The sequence below is a fragment of the Crinia signifera genome, chromosome 6 (genome assembly GCF_055691185.1).
Source record: "Crinia signifera chromosome 6, ASM5569118v1, whole genome shotgun sequence".
NCBI lineage: Eukaryota > Metazoa > Chordata > Amphibia > Anura > Myobatrachidae > Crinia > Crinia signifera.
In genome coordinates, this window is record NC_139222.1 from 79,670,192 (window position 1) to 79,690,118 (window position 19,927).

The 19,927-nt window shown below is 41.6% G+C and overlaps 1 protein-coding gene across 2 annotated transcripts in view; it reads left to right on the forward strand.

The window, feature by feature from the left end:
• The window catches only part of LOC146007734 (rap1 GTPase-GDP dissociation stimulator 1-like), a 116,350-nt gene that overhangs the window by 44,837 nt on the left and 51,586 nt on the right, over positions 1 to 19,927 (forward strand). Inside the window, exon 2 of one of the 2 annotated variants that reach the window (XM_083146313.1) lies at positions 17,054 to 17,221. In XM_083146313.1, coding sequence (XP_083002439.1) covers positions 17,054 to 17,221 — 168 coding nt within the window. The remainder of the gene's footprint in view (positions 1 to 17,053; positions 17,222 to 19,927) is intronic. The other variant, XM_083146314.1, reaches the window with a different exon arrangement.

The window sequence follows — 19,927 nt, forward strand, 5'->3', positions numbered from 1 at the left end:
TCTGACAGTGCGACAGATATTTAATTCTGTGGAAATAGCACAGCACTTTGTAAGAAGCCATCCAAGTCTTACCCCTAAGGGTACTTTTTATCCAGGCTTTAATAATCTCTTCCAAAAGAGCTTTTTACACTAGTTATGTATTTTCAAAATCTGGTCACCTTAAATGCCATAAGAAGGAAAAAGCATATCTTATAAAGTCCAATCCCGTAGTGGCTTTTTCTCAGCAAAGACACCGATAATAGCACCTCTGATTTATTACACGCTGTAGGGCTGACCTTCTGCTAAGATTAGGGAAAAATCACCCATTTTTATTGTATCATGACGTCTACCGCATAAACCGTGTTTTGTCTTTTTACATATGAAGCATTTTGGGAGCTGTACTTTTTCCATATATAATTTTCTCAGCTCTGTGCCTATATTTATGGAACGCCACAGATGTGCAGGCAGTGAAAATGAATTATATCTCTGCTACAGCCATTTTTACTGTAAGAAGCAAAAGGATTCTAGAACACGAGATTAAGCCACTGGTCTGATGGAAGTATAAATATACAGTAGAGGGATGAAATCCCGCTATGGCAGAAATAATGTATATGGTTGGTAGAGTGTATTATTACATGTGCAGGTCATTTGTAAAAATCCATACACTTTAGGTGAATTTTTAGAAGAGCAGCAAATTAGAACAAGGTTTATGAGTGAACTGACTCAGAAAATGTTTTTGTAAATAATACTCATTTCTACATTGAGGTTTGCTTCAAATGAGTTCATTTATAGATTTTAAATATTCTTCTGTGCAGAATAATTAGTGATGTTGCAGCCACATTGGGGGAAATTTACTAAGACGTGTATTCTACTTCACATGTGATGTTGCTATCGGCAACCAATCATATCCTGTCTACTATCTTCTAGAGGGTGCTAAATAAATAAGAAGTAGTTTCTCATTGGTTGCCCATAGCAACATCACATGTGAAGTAGAATACACATCTTAGTAAATTTCCCCCTCCACCTTATCACTTCACCAAACTTAATATACTGTATCGGCCCCTCAATTTGGTCAAAAATTAAAGTGCCTGTATGGATCGCATGACACTGAGACAGTGTGGTTGGGTGACTGATTTTTTTTTTACATGTAAACGTTTCTGATTGCAAGTTGGCCACGGTTGGCAGATTTTTGAAAATCAATGAGGGCAGATTAAGTCACAGAAAAAGGCTTCAGCAAGCAACTGCAGCTAAATACAAGGCAAAACTATTAATAAATGCAACACTTATGTACCCATTACAGGACAAATCTGACGGATGTTAAAGCAAAAAAAAAACTAACTGTAGATCTCATTTTAGTCAAACATTGGGATGTGCTCACTAGGTCGACATGAGCCATTTTTCCTTAACCGGCATGTGCCAACAGGCTGTATTTCATGCCCTATCATACAGAACGGTGTGGTGGGAGTATAAAATAGTGTGGCAAAAGCAGCGAGGCACTGTGCCCGAAACATGGCGAGCTCAGCATGCCATGCGAGGGGCTGCGGTCCAGTTTGATGGTGTTCGTGTTGACTTTAGCAACAAAAATATTTGAACAGTGCATGTCAACCTTTTGACTGTCGACCTTCCCAGCACAGATTTAAGAATTCAGACAATGTGGCCACATCATGATGGCAGCTAGCTCTTCATCACCTCCCCACCATGCACCCATTTATTTATATGCATGCCAGCAGTGGTGTGCATGCAACATGGGTGTGACATCATCCAACTTTTCAACCATGAGATAAGTATGGACACAGGCCCTTATTCTGGTTCACTCGCAAAGGCAAATTCCATCTCAAATGGACAAAACCATATGCACTGCAGGGGGGGGCTGATGTAACATGTACAGAGAGATTTAGATTTGAGTGAGGAATTTTGTTTCTGTGTAGGGAAAATCCTGACTGCTTTATTTTTATACTGCAATATAGATCTCACTTTGAAGTAAAACCCCACCCAAATCTAATTCTCTCTGCAGAAGTTACATCTGCCCCACCTGCAGTGCACATGGTTTTGTCCATTTGAGAAGGAATTTGCCTTTGTGAGTGAACCAGAATAAGGGCCACAATCTGGAAAGATCTGAAATCATGGCTAAAGTCTAACTCCATCCTAGTTTGAGACCGCAGAATATATACTTTACATCCGTATGTAATACAGCTGAATATGGTTTAGAGTACTTTAAACCCCAACTTTAGAGCCATGACAGGTTGTGTGGATGTATAAAAAGAGTTAGTGAATTAAATCGACACTACCTGATCTACAGTATCACCCAAATCATCTGATTCATTTACCAAGGATTGCCATCACTAATATTTGGATTCAAGTCATCAGTTATTCTCTGGCCTATCAAAATACAATCTTATTTAATGTCAAAAAAGGTGAGAGTGATCAAAGATTGGATAGAGATAATGCTGAGAGAGATTAAAAAATACTTGCCAAATAGCTTCTACCTGTAGCTTTCATTTTTTTTTAAATTACAGTCTGTGAATAGAAATGTGGTTGGTTAGTACATTGTCACAGCCCTCTTTATGTTCCTCCAAGTTTTGATAAATCCCTCCCAAGTGCCGTATACAGTATGGGTTTCAGACAGCTGACAGACATGGTCTATTTAGACATGCATTAGTTAGACAAAAAGTTAGACATTGTCAAAAAGCTAGACATGCATTAATTAGTCATTGACAAAAAGTTAGACATGCATCAGTTAGACCTTGACAAAAAGCTAGAAATGCATTAGTTATTGACAAAAAGTTAGACATGCATTAGTTAGACATTGACAAAAAGAAAGACATTGACAAAAAGCTAGACATGCATTAGTTAGACATTGACAAAAAGTTAGACATGCATTAGTTAGACATGCCAACACACTTAATATCCCGACAACTGACTTTATATTAACTGACTTGTTCATACTTTACCATCCCAGCGGGCATAGAAGTATAGAATAGCGTGCCATGTGAGGGAATGCACTACTCTAATACAGTGTCTATGAACAAGTATTAATGTTCCATGTTGACATTTTACTTGTGTCATTACTTTTGACACTGTCGGACTAATGCATGTCTAACTTCGGTGTCAAACTATTGACTGGCTGACTAGATATTGTCTGTGAGCTATATCACACAACCTTAAAATGTAGCATAATACATAATTACAATCTGACATGTTTTATGAACACAAAGACAGAACGTCATTAAATTAGTGATAAAGAAAAGTTATAATGTACAACGGATACAAAAACTAAAAGTAGAGTCAAAATAATTATAAAACTGTTCCATAAACTAAATAGGCATAGAAAAGACACCAAAAACTCACATACTTCTGTGTGTTGCCCAATAAATTAGTTTCTCAAATTATTACATGACCGTTTAAACGTTTGAGCCCACTACACACTAAGCATTATTTCAAACTATATTGCACATTTTCACTGTTCAGAGCAAAATGGTTTGTAATATTGTTTAGTGTGTATGCTCAATATCATTAACTATATGGGATCCCATAGGTCTTTAATGCCACCCCACCCCCTTTATCTGTACACCTCAGTCTTAACAATATATAGTAAACAGCTGCATATTCAGCCAAATGAGATCACTGAAAGATATTATTTATGTAATGATATGCACTATATTATTCTCCCTGGAGTGCAAGGAAAATAATTGATGATATCATTCGTAAACAATATCATCTAATGTGTATAGGGTTTTAGGGGTAGATGTATGAAGCAGTGATAAGGGAGGAGAAGTGATAAAGCGCCTGGTACTTTATCACCGGCCAATCAGCTCCTGACTGTTAAGTTACAGGCTGGGTTTGAAAAGGGACAGTTAGGAGCTGATTGGCCGGGGATAAAGTACCAGGCACTTTATCACTTGTCCTTCCTTATCACAGCTTCATATATCTACCTCTTTGTGCTGCCCACCAACTGTCAGGATTTGAACCCACAGCTTCTGTATCTGCAGACTGCTGCTCTATTGACTGAGCCAATCTGGCTGCCGGACAGCTCCCTGCCTTCACTCTGTGTTATACTTAGTTTTTCTCACTCCCTGATGTTCTAGCATGCTCTAACTCCACCCCTTTAGCTTCCTCTATAAGCCCAGTCTGTTCCTGCCTCCTTGCCATATTATTGTGCTTCTGCCAGTGATCTAGTTCCTGTTGCTGCTTCCAGCTTTATATATCCACTATTCATAGGTGCCGATTTATGTTTTTGCTGGTGGGTGCTCAAGCTAAAAATATAGGGGAGTGGCTTCATGGGGAAGGTTCGTGGCCACAAAATAATACCAATTTATATTACGTAGCACAGTTGTCTCCAATATTCAAATTACGACAGCAGAGTCCCCCTTTTTACACATTACAGCCAAATACATAAATGCCCCAACAGTGCCAAGTACATAAATGCCCCCACAGTGCCAAATACATAAATGTAGGCGAAGGCGGAGTGCAGTTGGACATGGGCGGGTGGGCCTCTGCTGAGCCACTCAGTCAATGCGCACTGATGTCAGATGCCGGCACCACACAGCACGCACAGGTTGGCACGCCCCATGTCCACATATTACTCCGTGGATGGAATACACTCTTCCCACTGTTTCCCAGGCTGGTGGGTCCGGCGATGTGGGTGCTGCAGCCGCAAATTAGCACATTAATACGACAGCCCAGCAGTGGGGCTCGGGCCCGTGGGTGCTCATCAATTTCTGTGGGTGCTCAGGCCCTTGAGCACACACAGAATCGGCACCTATGCTACTATTCCTGTACCGACCATTACACCAACTCACTAATTGGTTGTTTTTGTATTGTATTGTATTTGTATTGCTTTTGTTCCAACACCCTTTATGATGTTTGTAAGACACTTACTAAATAACTATAGTGCAATACAACCCCATAGGACAGTCATTCCTAACTTTGGTCCTTAAGGCACACTTACAGTCCAAGTTTTAAGTACAGATGGCTAAATCAATATAACAGAGGTACTCATTAAGTCATCTGTGCTCAAGCATGGATATCACTGAAACCTGTACTAATAGTATGCTTTGAGGTCCAAGGATGGGAATGTCTGCTGTAGGCAATGCACTTACGGTATATAGATGCCTGAGCAACCCATGTGATTTTATCTGTGATGAAGCACTGTACTTTCATTGCTCAATATTCTTCATGCTGCACTAGTTAAATCTAAGACTGACAGCAGTATCTGGCTCATTTAGATTCTGTGGTAATAAAGTGACCCACTGTTTTGACTTGTCGATGTAAGTGTCCAATTTATATTAGAAAATTTAACCCACAGAGTAACTACTGTATTTGCAAAGGTGTCAGCAGAGGCTCACAAGGTACCACACGTTCAGTTTCTCATTATGGAGGGACATGGGCTGACAGCATTTCTCATCACTTGGACTGTAAATTGGTTGCATGAGTTCAAAAGGCCATTAGATGTTGCTATCTCAGCTTTCTACATGATCAAAGTGTCTAAGTGGGCTTTAGTGCAGACCCCTTTTGTTTCAGATAACAATTTTCTTCTCTCCCCATGGTCAGCATTTTCTGATCATTTATATAGATGCCGACTCATTGAGAAAGTCGTCGTAGCAAATATTAATCAAACTTTATTCAACCCTACAAAAGAATCACTTTATTTCCATAGCAGTTATTCACTTGGTTGCAAGCCAGCATTAACCCTTTGAGGGCCAACATCTCTGTGAGCGATGTTCAAAATATCCTTTAAAAATGCTAGTCGCCCACATTTGTTATATAAATCCAAATAAAAAAAATGTTTAAAAAATGATTATATTTCCAGTATAAAGGTAAATATTACAGGTCATTATGATAAATAAAAATGTTTGCTTGGCAATTTTCACATTTATATTGAGAAATTCACTTGCACTCAAGGGGTCCAGAAACGAACAGTAAATACTCTGTATACATACATACATACATACACAGAACACACACACACTGGGATTCAATACTCTGTACACATACATATATTCAGACACACGGGGATCCATATGGCTGCTCAGTAGCTCCTTCTGCTGGTGCCTGAGATATGCATAGAACTCATCAGATCTGCTCCTGGCGATTCTCTCCATCCTCCAGAAGGGGGAGCGCGGCGTTGAGACGCTCATGCGGCCCATTCTGACAGAGCTCTCCGCCCCCTCCCCGCTGCTTCCCGAAGATCCCCAGCTCCCCCTAACCCTGCCAGTCTCCCTGAAGTGAAGAAGGGCAGGGAATCTGCTCCCTGCCCCCGGAGTGACTGGGATGTGCAAGCGCGTGAGATGCTCGTGTGTCCCCGTCAGATGCATCGCCACTCCGCCAGCCTGCTGGCGGTTTCCTGAGCTGGCTGAGAGGTGCTATATCTGCATCTTGCCACGTGGGTGGTGCCAGGAGTACAAAGAAGGCAACAAGCCTGTATCTGTCTCTAAGTGCATTGCTTGACGGGGATCTGGAGTAAGTACCCCTAGGGGGTTGGGATAATTTGGTTTACAGCATCTTGGTCGACATGCATTAGGTCAACACCAATAGGTCAACATGGTACAAGGTCGACATAGGTCAACATGTCATTAGGTCAACACAAGCATTAGGTCGACAGTCAAAAAGTCGACATGGGCTTTTCACTGTTTTTTTTACCCGAATGTGGACACAGTCGACATGGACACAGTTTAAAGTGCACCGCATCACCTCACTTGCTTCAATCCTTTCCCGAAGAGGAACCTTCTGGTGTAGGCAATAATGGTCCTGACAATTTGCTGTTAGGGCATACAGTACCTGCGGCAGGGCACGCCGAGACGGCTGGAGGGGCGCATGTTGATTACTTCTGATCTACAGTAAACTGTTTTATATACACCATGCATTTGAATATAAATCTTTTGTTATTATTAAACACACTCAGCTGTGCTTAAAATACTGGTTGACCAGCAATACATTTGAAATGATCTTCTTGAGCTCAGATATATGGAATCATTTGCATGTTACATTATACATGTTTATTTGCTAGTTTATTAAAGAGTGTTGTTTATGGCAATCTCTTTCATTGGTTCGGGTCGGACAGATTATCATTTGTTTATTATAGAGCTAATTAGGTTTTCTTTTAGCTACAGTGTTTCCAATTACAGCAAACATCTATACCGTATGTATGCAAAAATATATACAGCGTAATAAATATATGTATATGCAGTTGGTTGGTGTCGGGAAATGGAGCTTAGCTCTGCCCCAGGACTCACCCACAAAACCCCACCCACATGCGTTGCCGGACTTTCCACTAAGCACATGTCTATGGGCGGAACCTGCGGGGGGCAATATGGCAGCTTCCTTTCCAGAATGATGCAGGGAGAAGCGCAGCTGGAACAGGTGAATGCATGTGATCTAAAGGCAGTGTGGGGTTCCAATTCCCACTGAAGGAGGGGAGGCTCATTATATTCTATATTACAGGGAGGGGGAGGCATATTATACTCTGTAATATAGGGATTGGGTGGTACATTATAATCTATAGTAGAAGGAGGCACGTTCTATTCTATGAGGGGGCACACAAAGACAAAAAAATATATTATTATTATTTTTTTGGGGGGGGGGTCTAATAATGTTGTGCCTAGAGGTGGCCAGACTTGTAAATTTGCCTATGCCCAAATGGTCACATGGGCAAGTCAGTGAAAGAACACAGATCACATCAGTGGGTGAAACCCTTGATGGTGCCCAATTACATTGTTTTGAAACCATCAGTGGTCACTATCAGTTGCACAATCAATGGGGAGAGCACCAATGGCCGTCCCTGTAATGGGATAATGCATTGACATGACCAGCATAACATAAAGGGAGTTGTTCTATTATTTGGATATATTTTGTATTCAAGTTAAAAGAATTAACATTGCCACCAGCATGGAAATATGTATCCACAGTCGCATTAAATAACAGCAAGGAAAAGATCACCAAAGGAGGCTGGTCAGAGCAGGATTTATGCTGAGAGTGGTTTTATCCTGCATGTGGTACAATTATATAACATAGTCTGCTGCAAACAGATGGAATCTTTTCAAGGACATTTGCATGTCATTGTGCATATGGTGTGATTTTGTTGATGCGTCCTTAGGGACACAACAAAGCACCTGCATTGCTTTATGTTTGTTAACCCCTTGTTGTTAATGTGGGCATTGCTACACATTGCTCTTTGTATTGTTATTATAAGCTGCAACTCACTTTCAATACAAATATAAAACAATGACCATTTCTGGCACTGACGATTGCAATAGGCTTCAGTATTAAATACATGAACTAACATTTATGCAGATGCAATATCTACTTAAAGAAATGTAAAAATGCATGCTTCCTCGCATTTCCAATCATCTAAGGCAGGCATGGGGAACCTTCGACCCTCCAGCTGTTGTTGAGCTACACATCCCAGCATGCCCTGCAACAGTTTTAGCATGGCCAAATAGCAAAACTGTAGAAGGCCATGCTGGAATGTGTAGTTTAACAGCTGGAGGGACGAAGGTTCCCCATCACTGATTTAAGGACATAGATTAACTTCAACCTACTTTTTTACAGTATCAAAACGTAACTGTATTTTTCAATTAGGAAGTCGGTGCAAAGGTATTTTTTGCACAGTTGCTTGTTGGCCACATATTCTTGAGAGAGGAGCAAGGATCTCCGAAACGTTGAATTCATGGATGAAGTGCCGTATTTGGAGCAGGAATTCATACATGCAATGTAATGTATACTACACCATACACCATTGTGTATGGTAGTAGTACCATAATGCCATAGACTGTAAACTATAAAAATATTAACTATAGAAATCCAAGGCATTCACGTTTATACTTCAATGGGCAGTATTCAATGATATATTACGCAATGTGCAGCAAATCCTGTTTAGGATTCGCTGCACATTGGCAGGGTTCCGGAAGGCTGGAGCATTCGCTGCCAGCCCTCCTTCTCACCCTATTCAACGCTACAGTGGCTTGTTGCCCATGACGGCAAATTTTAACCGCCGCAGGGAGCTGGGGGACGGCGGCATGATGGGATATGGAAGAAGCCTCCCTGCCTGCCCCAGAATGTTGGGGGGGGGCACCCGGGAGAGATGGCAGGGGACACGGGTAGGGAGCCACTGCACTGCTCCCGCTCCTGCATATGTAATGAGCGGGAGCAGTGTGAAGTGAATGTATGTGTAGACACCCAAAAGGTGGAGTTACCTTATGGATGCGGTGGGGGTTGTGCTTCCCCGATTTCACGGATCTCAGTCTGGAGTCTTCTCTTTATACAGGAATGGAGACCGAACACTCGACTACTGGGTTAGGTTGACCTTTTATTCCGGAATCTGTCACTGAGGACGTCAACCTCTTTCATTGAATAGTTTAACAGTATTATCACAACAAGCGAACAAAGTGCAATAGTGTAGAAACGTTTTACCATAATACTAGACAGTGCATAGAAGGAAATGTTTTACCATAATACTAGACAATGCATAGAAAGAAATGTTTTACCATAATACTAGACAATGCATAGAAAGAAATGTTTTACCATAATGCTCAACATTACTCATTACTTAGGAAGCCAATCAGTGCTTCTGACCTCTATTCACCATAGACTCTTAGCATGCACATATCCTAAGGTTACCAGTAACCATTACGTTTAACTAAAGTCCCGGATTGCAGGTCCTAATAACCTGACCCGTGCACAGGGGTTTCGATGGGGCCCAGGTGGTGATCCTATCTGCAGGGGGTCGCTGGCCTGGGGGCGTGACCAAACACCCGCTTGGATCCGGAGGGATTAGGTCAGTCTCAGGGGTGGTAAGGAGGCCTATAGGCCCTTATAGTTACTAGTTTCCTTACCGGCGAGGGGGGAATGTGGGTAGTGGTGCTCCAGCAATGTCTCTCTCCTACAATAGTGTGCAGGCTAGGCTCGTGGAGCTGCACTACAGCTTGCTGGCAAGTGAGATGGAATGGCTGCAAAGCCTAACAGGTTCCATAGTTAGTACTGCAGGGGGACAGGTCTCCCTGCATGTGTTCCTCTCCTCTATGTATGGGGGTGGCAGTATGACTTGCCCCAGGGGCAGACTTATGGTTAGGCAGGCACTGTCTGCGACTGGCTCAGTTGATTCAGGGCAGCTGGCCCTCTCTCTCTCTCTCTCTCTCTGTTGGTGGCTCAATAGGGGTCACTCATCCTGTGACACCCTGGATGCGGCTGGTGGATCCTGCGGCAGTCGGGGCCACAACCCTCCAGGCGGCCTCTCTGCTGCCCAGCTTGTCATTGGGGTCGGCGGGGGTCACGCACTCCTGTGCGCCGTTTCTCTCTCCCCGCAGTTGGCTGGGGTCAGCGGGAGTCATGCGCTTCTCTGCGCCGCGTCCCGGCGTGTGTCTGGGGGGTCACTGCCCTCGTCCGCTCCGTCTCTCCGGCTGCTGCGGCTGCGAGCTGACGCGCTCCCTCTTCCCCTCGCTTGCACAGGTCGGCGGGGGTCATCTGCTGACGCCGCCCGCTTCACTCGGTGCCACTCCGCCACGCGCTGCTCCCCGCTCACGCTGCTTCTTCCGCCTGTCCTTCTCCAGGAACTCCTCCTCTTCAGCAGCCTGCCTCTTCCTGTCCCTCACGCAGCGCATTAACCCCTTCTTTCCTGGGGCTTACATATGAATATGTAATGAGCGGCTCCCGGCCCCCTGCTGGCGAATATGTAAAAAAAAGTAAAGTAAAAATTAAATATATATTCATGTGCTGCAAGAACATGAATAAAAATAGAATGCCCCTTCACAGAAAAAAAATCAGATTTTTTGACATTTTTTTGACACTCATTGACAGCAGCGCATGTCGGCCTCATTGACAGCAGTGCATGTCGGCCTCATTGACAGCAGTGCATGTCGGCCTCTTTGACAGCAGCGCATGTCTGCTTCCCCCTGCCAGGCTAGCTGTACATAACAATGAACCACAAACATGTTCGGAAAATAATATTCTGATTTATCATAATGTACATTGATTATGAGGATTGCTGTGTAAATGACAACACAGATTGGCAAATATCTTATACTGTTTATATGAATTTTGAACTCCAATGTTGTGTAAAGTGGTATTAAAGAATAAACACCATTTTATTGTTTGATCATACATGAAAAGAAATGTGTGGATTAGGTCTTGAGAACAGCCCAAAGCTATTGTATACTTAACATTCTCCTCACCATGATTTTTCCACACTTTATTATCTAGTTAAATTAAAACTTGATTATACAGTGCAGCATACATGGAGCATACTAAAATCATTTTATCCGCAACTACCGAGATATTATACTGTGAAATAAGCATTTATAAGACAATTTAATACAGAAATGAGACTAATTATGTTAAAAGATGTTGAACCAAAGCAACAGTACTGCTGTATTTTGATTGAAAAGTAGGGGTTTGTAAAATGAATGTATTATCCTTTCACTACATGGGGTGTTATTTTTGTTTTATACTCATTTAACTAAAATATATATATATATATATATATATATATATATATATATATATATATTTCTGTATCCTACGGATTTATATTTTGTACTGAATGCTAATTTTTATCATGGCAGATTCTGATTTTCTTTTCGAAGCATAGTAAACTTTGAATCAATAAATATTAATATTTCTAGTAGTTTTGAAATATTTATTGTTAAGGTCCATACACACTGGGTGTTATTGCATCCTAAAAATTATAGACAGAAGCTGATTGGTTGCTATGTGGGCAACATCCACTCTTTTAGTTTTTAGAAGCTTTTGTAAATGTACCCCTGCATCTCCCAAATATAAGGATTCATAAATTGTATATTTTAAGCTTTAAGGGGGAATTTGTTTGTATTTTGGTGCAAGTGAGTAAGCTATTCAATTAGTTTGCCATTATGCATGAGATCCGCTTTCTGAGTGGCAAGCAGAAAGCAGGGAAAAGATGGGCTTTTGGGTGCCCAAACTGCCATTTCAGCAATGCTCCTAATACTATGCGTTATGTCTAAACCTGGTACATTTGCCCGCAATAAGCATGACAAGTAATGGGTGCATGCTGCAGTTGCAAAGCAATCAAATATTTCCTTTTGGTTTCCATTACTTAATACATATCCAAAAACAATTGAGTTCTGATCTAAAAATAAAAGAATATACATACGTATATATGATCTGTAAAAAGGGCACTTTCTAGTCCAGTAAATTAGTTCAAAATAATTATAATTTTAAATCTAGATAGTCTTAAGTTCCTTCCCACTGTTTTTTTTACGTGGATTCTCTTATACCATGAGAAAGTTTGTGCTTTGACCTCCTAGTTACGACACAACCAGTGTGGCTTAATGGGGCAAATGTATTATGCCTGGTGAAGAGATAAACTGGAGATAAAGTTGAGATAAAGTGGAAGGAGATAACACACCAGCCGATCAGCTGTGTGTGAAATATGACAGTTAGGAGTTGATTGGCTGGTTCGTTATCTCCTTCCACTTTATCTCAACTTTATCTCCAGTTTATCTCTTCGACAGGCTTAATACATCTGTCCCAAGGTTTCTAAACAATGCTAATTTACTGTACATCAACAAAGGGTATAATACAAAGATATCAAGGGAACGGGCCATTGCAATGTTGTGTCTGTGCTAAGCAGCTGTTACTGATAAACTAGGTTAACATCCCCAAACATAGATAAAAAGAAGTTTAACTGTGCTAAAATATCATAGGTCCAGTATTTTACAGTATTCAAATAAATGTAATCAATTTTAAAACATACTAAAAACCTATAAAAAGGAAAATATAATAATTAATATTTACCAAAGTGGATAGTCCAATTACTGCACTACTGTATAAGCTCTAGTCTGTTCCTATGATGCCCAAAATCAGAGATAGGGAACCTTCGGCCCTCCAGCTGTTGTTGAACTGCACATCCCAACATGCCCTGCAAAAGTTTTGCTATTTGGCCATACTAAAACTGTTGTAGGGCATGCTGGGATGTATAGTTCAACAACATCTGGAGCGACAATCCCTGCCCTATATGTATGTAGTCCCATGGAATCCAGTAAATGCCAGGTGGACCTTGCATGGTTGCAGTGTCTCCTTGTCTGGTGACCAGCAGGGGTGGCATACTCTCTCTCCCATGGTATGATGGAGTCCTGGAAGTGCAGCGTTCACAAGAATGGCAATGGTGGGTGTAGGGCTGGTCTGGTTAACAAAGTGCTGGGTTGGTGCAAGGTCCAAGTGGGTGATGGTGATGAACCTTTCATTTTTCTTTATATATTTTTAGGACATGTTTTAAAATTATTGACTACATTTCTATGAATCCTGTACAATATTGGACCTATGGTATTTTACTGCAGTTACACTTGTCATTTTTAATTGACATCAACATCTGCATTGCATGTGACTCAGAGTCAGACCTTTATTCTTACTGGGTTAGATTTAAGAGTTCATCAGGTGGAGTTTTCCACTCCCCCCCCCCCCCTATAGAGGTTAACACGTTAATGAAACAAAACATGTAGGGGCTATACTTCCTTGCAACATTATTTCATGCATCTCTAAGACAGATATCATATTTTACAAACCTGTAAAAGGACTTGTTTGTAATTTCATTCCATTAGAGTGCCCTCCAGTTCAAATTATTCCCAATTACAATGCCCCAGTTCATATTATGCCACATTATAGTTGCTCCATTTCATATGGTGCCACATTCTTATTATGTAACATTATAGTGCCCTCCACATGACAACAAACAGATCCGATAACGTCACATTACAGTACCCTCCAGTTCATTTTGTGCCAAAAGGCAGTGCCGCATTTCCATTATAACATTCACAACACAGTCTTTTAACTGGAAATGTAATGTCACACAATTCAGGGGGGTTACAATCCACTAGACACTCCTTGATAACATGATATCCAACTTTATAACATGGGTCCAGCCCTCTAGATTAGTCCAGGAAAGGCTGGTGGCAGTGGTGTAACAATAGCCCCGCAGCCCCCACGGTAGTGGGGAGACGCTGTGTGAGTGCAGGCGCCGTAGTCTGCGGGGCTATTGTAGCGCCGCCGCCACAGACCCGCATATTTACTTGTATTCGCTGCGGTCCCGGCTCCCCTCCTGGCTTCCCACCATCATAAAATGTCCGCCCCTATATAGCAGACAGTTCTCTGAAACTGTCTGCTGTATGGGGGCGGACATTTTGTGGGTGGGGGGGCGCATATATTATAGTTACGCCACTGTCTGGTGGTGAGAAATAAAATAAAAATTACAAAATCAAGTGGTATTGGTATGATCTTGCTTTAAGAAGATTAGCTGCGAGTATATACCAGGGTTTTCTACCTTTAAAACCTCCTCTCTCAGAGAAGCCCGGAGAGGAGACGGTCAGCAGCACTTTGGGGAACGGGGCCTGATGTAGACATCATCAAGCCCCACCCCCAGTAATACAAATCACGCAATTTGCGGGTCTTTGAGTAGGGGTGGGGCTAATTTACACAATTTGCATCTTTAGCCCTGCCCCGCTCCTGAAAAGCCGCAAATTGTGGTAATTTACTGCTTTGGCCAGGGAAAAATGGCCACATTCGGGATGGTGTCCCCCCTCCTGGGGGCCAGGAGGGGGACACGATTTTCAGGAGCCTCCCGGCCATTCCGGGAGGGTAGGCAACCCTGGAATATACATATTTTTATAGTGACAGTGCTCTGCACGTGCTTATATATTTCCAGGTGTAAGAGACAGTCATGCTCTCATGACAGTAAAGGGTTAAGAAGACTGCCCTAAAATTGGAAGTGCAACTAACTACAGTGCACTTTGGGGGTTATTCTTATTCACTTGGAAAGGCACTGCAGGTGGGGCTGATGTAACATGTGCAGAGAGAGTTAAATTTGGGTGTTTTATTGTTTCTGTGCAGGGTAAATACTGGCTGCTTTATTTTTACACTGCAATACAGATATCACTTTGAAGTACACCCCCACCCAAATCTAACTCTCTCTGCACATGTTACATCTGCCCCACCTGCAGTGCACATGGTTTTGGCAATTAGAGAGTGATTTTGCCTCTCTGAGTGAATCAGAATAACTCCCTTTATTTGGCATCCCAGTGAAATTCCAATATATTTGCATAAATAAAGTCTGTTGCTGGATACCATGCTATATCAAGTTGTATATCAGCTTATTATAAATCTAGGGTCATTCTCACAAAAGTATAGAGTGTGTGTGATTTTTAGATTAATAATTAATTTAAGAGCCAGGTTAATTGAGGTATCCTACCCATAGGATAAACTGAGAGATACTCCAGCGACAAATGTATATACAGTATATTTATGTTACAAAAGTATCACTATGTTGCAACTCTAGATACAATCCTTCTCAGAGCTCTCTCACCCATAGACTCTATTTACCAATGTGTATGAGAGAAGTATAATATAGCAGGGGAACCTGAAGATTCTCTCATTATTTGGAAGGGATAGTGAAATATCATCATTCAGATATAGACATAGGCTCTGTTAATTATACATGATGCGGCGACACCACATGACACGCTGAACGAAAATATATAGTAAGGAGAATATTATTAATCACATGGTCTCCCCACATGTGCTTTTTTAACACGCACATATTTCACTTTGTCTTATGTATGTGCTTTAGTTTTAACATGAACATTAAACGTATAATACTTTTTCTTCGATATGGTGCACCACACCCAGACAAATTCTTTTCTTTCCTGTTTAGATACTTGAATAATTTTTTGTCTGTGGTAGCACACCCCTGAATTTGTGACTTGGCGAGATATCCAATAAGAATAAAGGAACATGGGGCCCTCTAACGACACGCGGTTTGCAAATCTTAGTCATGTGAGACTAACTTCCACACAATAACTGGCTCTGTAAAGTGAGCAGCCGCGTTACTGCACTAGGGGTCACAGGAACAATGCAAAGCCCCAATGACCCTTTTTGATAACTCAACAGAGCCCAGATCAGTGGACCCTGGGAAGGTGAGGCATAGAGTTGATTTTATATAGCGTGGCGAGCGCAGCGAGCCCGAAGCGTAGTGAGCCCCGCGAGGGGCCGCGGATTACTTAAAATGTTTTCCGCGTCCCCTCGCCACGCTGCGCTCGCCACGCTATATAAAATCAACTCTATGCCCACTTGGATAGTGGGGAAATGAACAGGACCTTGTTAGCATTGAATCCTATGCAAAATTGCATCGAATCGCATGCGATATCGGATGCGATTCAATGCGATTTTGCCGAAAATCGCGTTGAATCGTATCTGATTGTATGCCTTAAGGTAAGGCATACAATCACAAAATCGTGCGTCCAGATACTACATAAGTACCAAAAAAGTAGTATAGGACAGCACCACAGAAAAGCGTGATCATCCAATATTCACTGAACATCATAAACACATAGTTTATTATTATATAATATATTACAGTCAAAAAGGGGGGGGGGGAGTTTGGCATGTGCAGTCTCTGTTCATCCCATTTCTCAGACCACCAGTGTAATTAGTGTTCATTCTAGCACCCGCTATCTTTAAAAACCCATGCAGTTCCTCCTGATCTGTATATCAGCACTGATATGCAAACCAGACCTGTGCTAGAAACACCACAGCAGACAGCGACACCCTAGGCAGGGAACAGGAACTGCATGGGTTTTTAAAGATAGCGGGTGCTAGAATGAACACTAGTAATTACAATTTGAATTGTAGAGTACACATTGTTATCCACACCATATTCCCATAGATTTTCCTACTGTGCATGCAAAATGTCATCCATGCCAATTTACCAATGATTTCTGCAGGGCCGACTCCAGACCCAGGTATTTATTATGTATGGATTCAGGGTGTGTACGCAGCCCCCTTGTAGATGGGTTCCTGTGTGAGGCACACACCCTGCAGATTACAATGGGGCGAGAGCCCTGCTCACAAAAGCTTACAGGCTAGCAGAGAAAGGAGCAAAGGATACTTCTAGAGGTTTTTATGGTGGTAGACCTAAAGAGTGAGCAGATGCATTAAAGCAGCATGTATATTTAATTACAAGTGAAACAAATCTAAATAATGCTACTGTACAATTTTATTTTACCAAGTAGGATGCATGTATTTGCTACTCATTTTGTTTATGTAATCTTTTTAGTGCCCGAGGGTCTTATAAACCCCACAGTTTCTGAAGGGGCTTCTCTATCCCTTGCCGAGAGATTGTGCCAGGACCTGGAATGTCTCAAACTTTGTGGGCAGGAGGGCGAGGATGAGAAGCAGATCTTGCAAAGCCTCAATGTGGTCCTGCTGGCACTCGATGAAGACAGTTAAGTATTATGCAAATTCCTCTCTAACCAATCTGAGCCCCTGCTGACTGAGATGACTCAGACGCGCAAGTGACAGATGACTTTTACTACTGCAGTTCATCTTAGCCATGGTTAATAAAGCATAAATTAATGCTGTGTAAAAAGAATGTTTTTTGATTTCCAGTAAAGAAAATGTATGTCATTTATAAAGAAATGTAGTCAAAAGGTTGGCAATGCCGACATTCAGGATGTTGAAACCACTATGTTAGCAATTATGTTGACAGTGTTAAAAAGTCAACATGTCAGCATTGTCAGAAAGTGGACATCAAGGTAAGACTGCAGGGGGGCATATATATATATATATATATATATATATATATATATATATACACACACATTTATATATATATTGGACACACGTTCTTAAATTTATAAATCTGTAACTATTACTGACATTTTAATGCAACCTGTGTTCTTTCAGTGACTTTACAAAGTCAGGCATTCCGTGAGATGACTGTGTAGCGGTTATTTCAGAATCCGCTTTAACTGATTTGAGCAGTGGTTGGCTAATTTTACTTGACAGTCCTCCATGGTCAGGCCATAAAAAGCTGTCTCCAAATACTTCTGATTCATTCTGTTGGTATGGTAACAAGACATACGTTAGCAAAGGTGACAGATGGGCTTTTAAAATACCCAGCATTTTCACTATTCTTCAAAAATGCAAAGACTGTTTTTTAAGGATATTATCTCTATGTCTCACAAAAGTCCTTTACGTTCAGCTTAAATTTGCCATTCTTTTTTTTTTTTTTGATGCCCAAAATAATATGATCGTAATTCTAGGACAATCATGGAATAGCTTCGCATTTTAACATATTTCTTCCTGCAGTTAGTAAAAAAGAAAAGATTACATTTCCCCCCCCACAAAAAAAGAAAACCGTTGTGTGCCGTGCCTGTAATCTAGCATTCTACATCTACGCACGTCATACAAGATACTCAAACTTTACAGCGATAAACCTTTTTCATTTTTAAAGATGTGTTAAATGTAAGTAGGTGGTGTGGAACTTTGGGCCTGGTTCAGAGTGGTCCGCATAAGTGTGGAAATAGATATTCGGGTGGCTGGGTACGGCAAAGCAGCATTGAAGGGGCCAAACTTGTGGGAGTGGCCTGGACAATGCAGGTGTGTCTAGACCGCTTGAGAGGAGGGCTGTGGTGACTGCATGAGTTCATATGCAGCCGCGGAGACCAGAAACATGGCCAGCATGCGTCCTGTTTCACAGCTAGGCTGCGCAGTCAGTAATGTTGGAGCTGTGTAGCAAGCGCTCGCACTTTAGCAATGTGCCTGCAAAATTTTGTGTGCACATTGCACGGAGGCCTCAGTGAGCAGGACAGCCTTGCCCTGTTCTGGACGGCCCATCTGCAGCCCGGTGCCGGCAGTTGCAGCTTTGCAAAGTTTTGCAAAATTGCAGCGGAGTCAGAATCAAGCCCTTTTTGAAAGTCAGTCCGTATTTTTAAAGTGCCAATCATGTACATGGCGAAACCAACCTAGTGATTCCAGCCCTGAGCAGGTCTAGCTGACACTATGATTCAAGCACCCACACGGAGTATCCAACCTCCTATACTATCACAAGTCCCGGTTGGTCAAGTCTAATGCTGGTTATTTTAAAATTCAGGTGGACTCCACACCAACCCCCCCCCCCCTGATTTTTCCACTACAAGCTTAGGTTTATAAGCCTATGGGTTTGTTAAGGTCATGAACCAAAATTGTAATGCATTTGTATTTTCATCTAAAAAATAAATACTTTAATTCAGGAGTAACCAACTTCAGTCCTCGAGAGCTACCAGCAGTTCATGTTTTCCAGCTCACCTCGCAGGTGCACTCATTACTGACTGAGTTTAAAAGATCCACAGGTGGAGCTAATTATTTCACTTGTGATTCTGTGAGGAGACATGGTAACGCTAATGCTGTGTACACACAGTGAGATTTGCCATTAGATTTTGACTATATAGTCAAATTTGCATGCAGATCGTATACAGATCACACAGGTTTTTTATCTTGCGATCCCGATGCGAACTGCTGTGACAGAACAAATCGAAACCCAGATAGACAGGACAGCAATGACTATAGTGCAAGTCTAATGCAGATTGTATGTAAAAAGTACAGAGATATCAAAGATTGTATAGCACTCGAATCCTAAGTCGAATAGCAAGGGAATCTCACCGTGTGTACACAGCATAACTGTTGGTGGCTCTCAAGGACTGTCGTTGGCTCCCCCTGCTTGAATTGAACCCTATGCTTGAACATGAATGGAGTTGCCTAATTTTTGATGGTAAAACTGACTTTATGGCAGTATCAGGGTTTAAAACTTAATGGTACTGATGGTAACAGAATCAAATTTGATGACAATAAATGTTGTATCATGGTTCAAAACTGCCAGCAATGTCACTAAGTTTCTATACTATGGCAAACCTGGCACTTAATATATTTACCATCATGGCACTAAAACATGTAAAATGTCTTTAAAGATGGTAATACTATTTACTTATTAATATAGTTACTAGCTCTGGCTTTTCAGCAGTAAATGTACTCATACTGTACAAACAGATGGGATGCGGTCATTTGGTCTACTGCATTATGGTCGACAGTCATTAGGTCGAATCCATTAGGTCGACATGCTAAAAGGTCGACATGACTCTAGGTCGACATGGGAAAAGGTCGACATGATTCT